The sequence below is a fragment of the Dunckerocampus dactyliophorus genome, chromosome 5, assembly GCF_027744805.1.
Source record: "Dunckerocampus dactyliophorus isolate RoL2022-P2 chromosome 5, RoL_Ddac_1.1, whole genome shotgun sequence".
Lineage (NCBI taxonomy): Eukaryota > Metazoa > Chordata > Actinopteri > Syngnathiformes > Syngnathidae > Dunckerocampus > Dunckerocampus dactyliophorus.
Window position 1 is genome coordinate 33,236,501 of NC_072823.1, and position 6,000 is coordinate 33,242,500.

The following is a 6,000-nucleotide window of genomic DNA, read 5'->3' on the forward strand; positions in this document are numbered from 1 at the left end:
GGGTTGAAGACCTTTCAAAAGAAGACGTTTATGACATTTTAAAAAGAAAAAGATTTTTTTTAACAATAACAACATAATACAGTAGTACCTTGCATAACGTAAACCTCCTTTTACATACAGTAAATTCCACTGAACGTAAAGAATTTATGTCAAGTTTATGCATCGTATTACGTAAGAAATTCCATATAACGTAAAGCGTCAAGCCGGTGCAAGTTCAAAAATTCTATTTGAATAGCGCGCGCGACAGAGAGAGGGAAACATTTTCCATGACTAACAGAGTACACTTGGTGACGCTTCACGCTCTCATTGGCTGATTATTGGGGCACCGCCTACGCTCTCATCTTATTGGCTGACTTACATACTGTGTACGTGACCACCATATTTGGTGCACTTTGAATATTTTTGAAAGGCCAAAGGTGATCTTGGAACGGATTAGGCTATTTCCATGTATTTTACGCTTCGTATAACATGAAAAACCCTATAACGTAAACTCGGAATGGATTATTTTCGTTGTAGGGGTGTCTACTGTATATATGCATAAATAGAATATAACGACACATGACAAGTTAATCAAGAATACTGGCTAATAACTCACTTGGTCAAGGATTCCTGGTTGTCTTGTGGAAGGCTGCTAACCAGCTCAAAGGTGAAAGGTCGAGCACACGAGTCCCTCTTGACGGGTCGGACACACTGATTGGGGGAGCTGGACAGGGTGATAATGCCCTCAGCTTCCTGCAAGAAAACAGCCTTTCAGCCAAGAAAATTGGATAGAAATGTTGCCATGATTCCAACCTTGCTTTCCTTGTCGTTGGGATGATTCCAGTAGTGCATGGTGCACCCATCCAGGGTGAAGTATCGACGGTGCCAAAGCCCAAATCCACTTATCAACTCAAAAATTGTCTGCAGAGAGACACAACACTTCAAGCCACAACGCATGACTATCCTTCCACGCTTGCAGCACCTAACTCAAGTTGGGTTGTTTAAACTTGTGTGAGCACACGCACAACCAAGGTTTAAATCCTCCTATCTCATCCACCTCTCAAATGGGAATATTTTTTCATTTCCATGGTCATCCATGAAAGCACAGCTGTTCTGTTTGTGATTGATGTAAAGATATTCATACACACCAGCTTTGACTTTGCTAAACAGTAGGGTGTTAGTTCAATATCGTACATATACATAGCCCTGTCACGATAAATTTTGCTAGTTGATAATTGTGCTACAAAGTATTGGCGATATTCGATAATATTGGCAACATTTTTTGGTAATATTTTTTCATTAATAATTATCATGAGGTGCAATGCACATTTGAACCACTAGATGAGGGCTGCTCACACTTTTTTTTAGCCTGCAAGTTACTTTTAAAATGACCAAGTCCCAAAGATCTACCTACTATCTTTATTTTAATAAAATATGAGTATGTATTTATGTAGGTTATACATGTATATCAGGAGTGCACGCACTTTCTCAGCATGCAAGTGATCTAAAAATCATCTACGTCTTCAATAAAACATAACATATACAAAATGTAAGCAGTAAACTCTGACATTCTATTGTAAATATTCATGATTAGTATTTCAAATTCTCAAAGTTTCCAGGTCATCAAAGTAGTTGCTATCATAATTCCCTTCAATATGGAAATAAAGATCATTCCACATAAGTCCTAAATAGTTGTGTACTAGTGAGTGAGTACTGGTAATACGTCAGTCACATTAGCTACGTAACGTTCATTAGCGCACACAGTTCATGTATTACATCCAGTTAGCATTTGCTAGCAAACATTAGCCATATACAAGAATGTAAAATGGTGATGCAGCCCAAGTCAAGGCAACATATTGAAAATGTTTCACCAATGACATTTTTAATGTCATCATAAATAATTCTCTTCTCTTCTGTTATTACTTAATTTATTGGTATATATGTTTATGTTCTTATTCTTTTTCTTGTGATTTCTTTCTTTTCTTGGGAGAATGAACAGAATAAGAATTTCATTGCATAGTATAACTGCTGTTTTACCATGCATATGACAATAAAACTCTTGAATCTTGAATAGTTTAAGAAGCCAACGTGTAGAAAACACTGATTTCTGTAGTAGAGTTCATGACGCCAAGCAAAGCCAGTAAACAGTACACTTTTTTTCTATGTAGTTAGCCGCTACAAGTGAACAGATAACTTTAGTTATAGATATAGACATCTTACCGCAGAGTTAGTTCCATCATCACAATCATGAAGATGAAAGTTGCATTTTCGTGTGTAGCTTGAAACGTTGCAGGGGAGCGAGCGCGAATCAGTAGGGGAGCTTAATGTCAGCTGACTGATGTCATATGGCGATCTACTGTGTGAGCCTCAGTCACGTTAGCTTGACACAGAAGTTTTGAGCTAATTTTTTCATTATTCTTGTGGCATAATAATGTGAGTATATCATATCAAATGCAATAAAATTTAATTTTTCAGGCAATTCGTACTGTCTGTCCAACATTTCCCGAAATGTTGCCTTTTCAACCGTATTGAATGGTAGCATTTCTTTTGCAATGTAGCAAACAACACTGTCCATCAGTGTGCACCACTTTGCGCTATTGTCTTGTATTTACTTTACCATGCAAAGGCAGTAAGCAGTTAGCGCTGGCTGTCAGAATGAAGGCTCTGCTGCATATCCAGCGGTATACCCCCCCAGTTGGGAAAACTGAAAAGCACAGTGGTGTTTCAGGTGTGCATACAGTATAAGTTGGTTGTGTTCCACCACTTCCTCATCACTACTTTGGAACAAATGCCACATATCGGTTTGTTGATGTTCATGTGCGCACATTGGGCCTCATTCACGAACATCTTCTTAAAAGTCTTCTTAAGAAGTGTACTTAAGAAGGCGCGGGTTGGAAACTGCGCCACATTCACGACACGTTCTTAAGTAGGGATAATCGTTCAAACCGATGTTCTTAGGTTGATGAATGCCAACTGCGATGCCCGTGCATGTGAGCCCTACTTTGCATAGGTCACCGCCTATTATTTCCCATACAAGGTCAAAAATGTGGCAGCTGGAGGCGGAGATGGCAACGCGCAAGGGCAAGACTGAGGAGCAGCTGGACAACAAACGAAAGAAAAAGTTCAATTCTACTGAAATAGAGGTGCTTTTACAAGGAGTGAGCGAACACAAGACCACCTTATTTTCACGTGTATCCACCGGTCATCAGGCCATCCAAAAAGAGTCGGCATGGAGCACCATTGCAGGAAACATAAATGCCATTTCCACGGAGAAACGCACCACCGCAGAGGTAAAAAAGAAGTGGTTTGACTTAAAATAGACTAAAAAAAAAGATTGGACTGCACCGGAGGGATCTGGAGGAAACGGGAGGTGGGCCATCAATCAGAAACCAAACCATTTCGGAAACTCTAGAAAATATTTACACAATCATGATGGAAAAATAAAGTCAAAATACATAGTTTGTGTATGACAATGTATTTTTTCTGTGGTTACATTTGATTAGACGCTGCCTAATTAATACAGCAGCCCCGTGCTCTGGCTCAAGACGTGGCTGGGGGCGCATGTCGTTATCTGGGGGTGCTACGTGCGCAATAGACACACCACGTTTCATTGCGATGTTATTCTGATGATCCTGCACACCTGCAAGAACAGAGAGGGAAGCCTGAAGCCTGAAGCGGGACATCAAATATTGGTGGCTTTCAGCAAATAAATCTAATGGTCCCTTTACATTCTCTCTGCAGCGCACGTCCAGCCAGCCTTTTTTTTTTTTGATGAATTGGGATTTGAATATATGTATATTTATCCATGGAGTATATTTTAGTTGTTTTGATGATAAATAATTGTTGGGATATTTTATTTGCACTGCATTTTTTGGGATCAGGTTGCAAAATCCATCATGAGGGCGATTGCGCATTGAAAGTGCAAGCTTTGCTTGTGCGTAAGAGTCCTCCTGAGCGTTCGTAGAATTTGTTCTTCGATCTAAGAACTGAGAGTTAAGAACACGTTTCGTGAATGCCAAAAATCTTCGTAAAAAGGCGTTAAGAACACATTTGTGCGTAAGAACGTTTCGTGAATGAGGCCCATTGTTCATTCCGAAATATTCCCACACTGAGGCTGTTGCGTTCTCCTTAGAAACCATAGCTTCTGTGCCTTCATTCATGTTAGCGTATGCTTTCTCCCAAGGCTAAATTGGTGCTCCTGTGCATAAGCTCCTGTCTGTATCTGCTCACTAGTAGCCCCGCCTCCAACAAGATCAGAATGAGAAGACAAGAGGGCTCACTCTCTCCGTTCATTCCACTATAGAACCAATGTGCACAGACACATGCAGAGTGAACACTCGTCATTCAGCCCGTATGGCACAGAGAGATGAGCAGAGCAAACACACGCGTACATGCACATTTCAATTAATCCAAGCTCAAAATTATCCACCTGTTTTTTTTAATCATTCGATTTATTGAGTATCGTGACAGGGCTGCAATGCATGGGTGATGACAACTTCCTTAAAGACAAGCATTACAGTTTGTTGAAGACTTTGTAGCAGAGGATGACATCCCACTTGAAAAGTTAAGCTTGTCGCATGTACGTGCTGCATGGAAATGAGACCCATGGAATTAGGCAGAGACAACGTTTGCAGCATTTAGTCAGTGCATCATGTCCCTGCTGTTAGCCCATATTTTCAGAGACGATGAGGGGAAGTGTACGCGTCTATGGCATGTGTACAACAATACACCATAGTAAAAGTAGAAAGTGTCGTTTTTTACAACACGGCAACAAGCATGAGTTTAAACATTTGGATGATAGCCAACCCATCCCTTTCAGAATTGGTGGGGGATTCTTGCACTTCCTGGACCACCACTTTTCCCTTTAGCGCCCTTTCTTTCTATCGCATATCTGTCTCTTAAAATGTGTCCAACTTTTTTTGACTGCCTCCTCGTCTCTTCCAAGAGTGGCAGCAATTTCTTTCCAATAATTATCGATGACAAACTGTTGATCGCAATGATCTTTATGTGCCGAATCATAAAGATGTCTGTATTTTCCAATCTCCGCCACCAGGAGCTCTTCCTCGTCCACTATGTTTTTCCGTGTAGTTAGAAAATTTCCTAGGTGAGCGGTGCAGAAAATTTGGGCCATGCAGATGGGCGAGGTTGCAAACGTGATGTAATTTGGCCGTGCGGAGCCGTGAGGACCTCACGGATGCGTCCAGAAACTAAGCTTTAGCCATGCTACATACTGTACATTTCTCCATTGCTGGACTAAATTGTCCATTGATGTATCGTAGCAATAAATGTAAAGAGTTTTGAATTTAATTAACAGACATTTTATTCACCAACCCAAAAAGCACAAACACTATGTTGGTAAAAAGTGTAGAATGTAGAAAATATGATTCTTCAAAATTAAAATGGAAAAAAAACAGAATAAAACAGATTGCATATGGCCCTAGTTTGGTCCCTCTAGGCCCTAACCCATTACACCATTCATCCAAACAAGTTTCACATAAATGGACTAAGAAAAGAATGGTTAGTATCTATACGTGTGCTTGAGCATTGTGAATACGTATGGCATGATGTCAGCTTATCATTATAGCAAAGTAGCCACACCCTAAAATGACCAGGGCGTGTCGGCTACGCGGCCATGGTGCTACCTGCTGATGGCAGGAGGAGCAATCGTGTTCAGGTTTTGACTTTGCTTTATCACGTGCATGAGAGCTAGGCCTGTCATGATAACAATTTTTGAATGGTTGATAATTGTGTTACAAATTATCGGTATTAAATCGATATTATCTACAACAATTTTTTTTTTTTTTTTACATTTTTTTTCATTGTCATGAGAGGTGTACTGCACATTTGAACCACCAGATGGTACTCGAGTATGGTGTACCTGTGTGAGACATTAGCTTGACATAGAAGTTGCCTGTATGTTTTTGCAATGTAGCCAGCGACACTTTGGAAGCCAGTCTAGCGCAGTAAGAACACTCTAATGTGCACACACCCTTACAACCTCTTTGCGTGGAACTTTGACAA

At 40.3% G+C, this 6,000-nt stretch overlaps 1 protein-coding gene across 12 annotated transcripts in view; it reads right to left on the bottom strand.

Annotated features, from left to right (window-relative positions):
• The window catches only part of si:dkey-30c15.10 (uncharacterized protein LOC559353 homolog), a 52,025-nt gene that overhangs the window by 7,204 nt on the left and 38,821 nt on the right, over positions 1–6,000 (bottom strand). For 9 of the 12 annotated variants that reach the window (XR_008570400.1, XM_054776165.1, XM_054776162.1 and 6 more), the window contains 2 exons: positions 793–900; positions 596–732 (listed from right to left, as the gene is read on the bottom strand). Coding sequence is in view for 8 of the 12 variants with exons in the window: in XM_054776165.1 (XP_054632140.1) it covers positions 596–732; positions 793–900 (245 nt within the window). In the remaining 4 variants the exon portion in view is untranslated. Of the gene's footprint in view, positions 1–595; positions 733–792; positions 901–6,000 lie in introns of those variants that run through there. The other 3 variants (XR_008570402.1, XR_008570403.1, XR_008570401.1) reach the window with 2 other exon arrangements.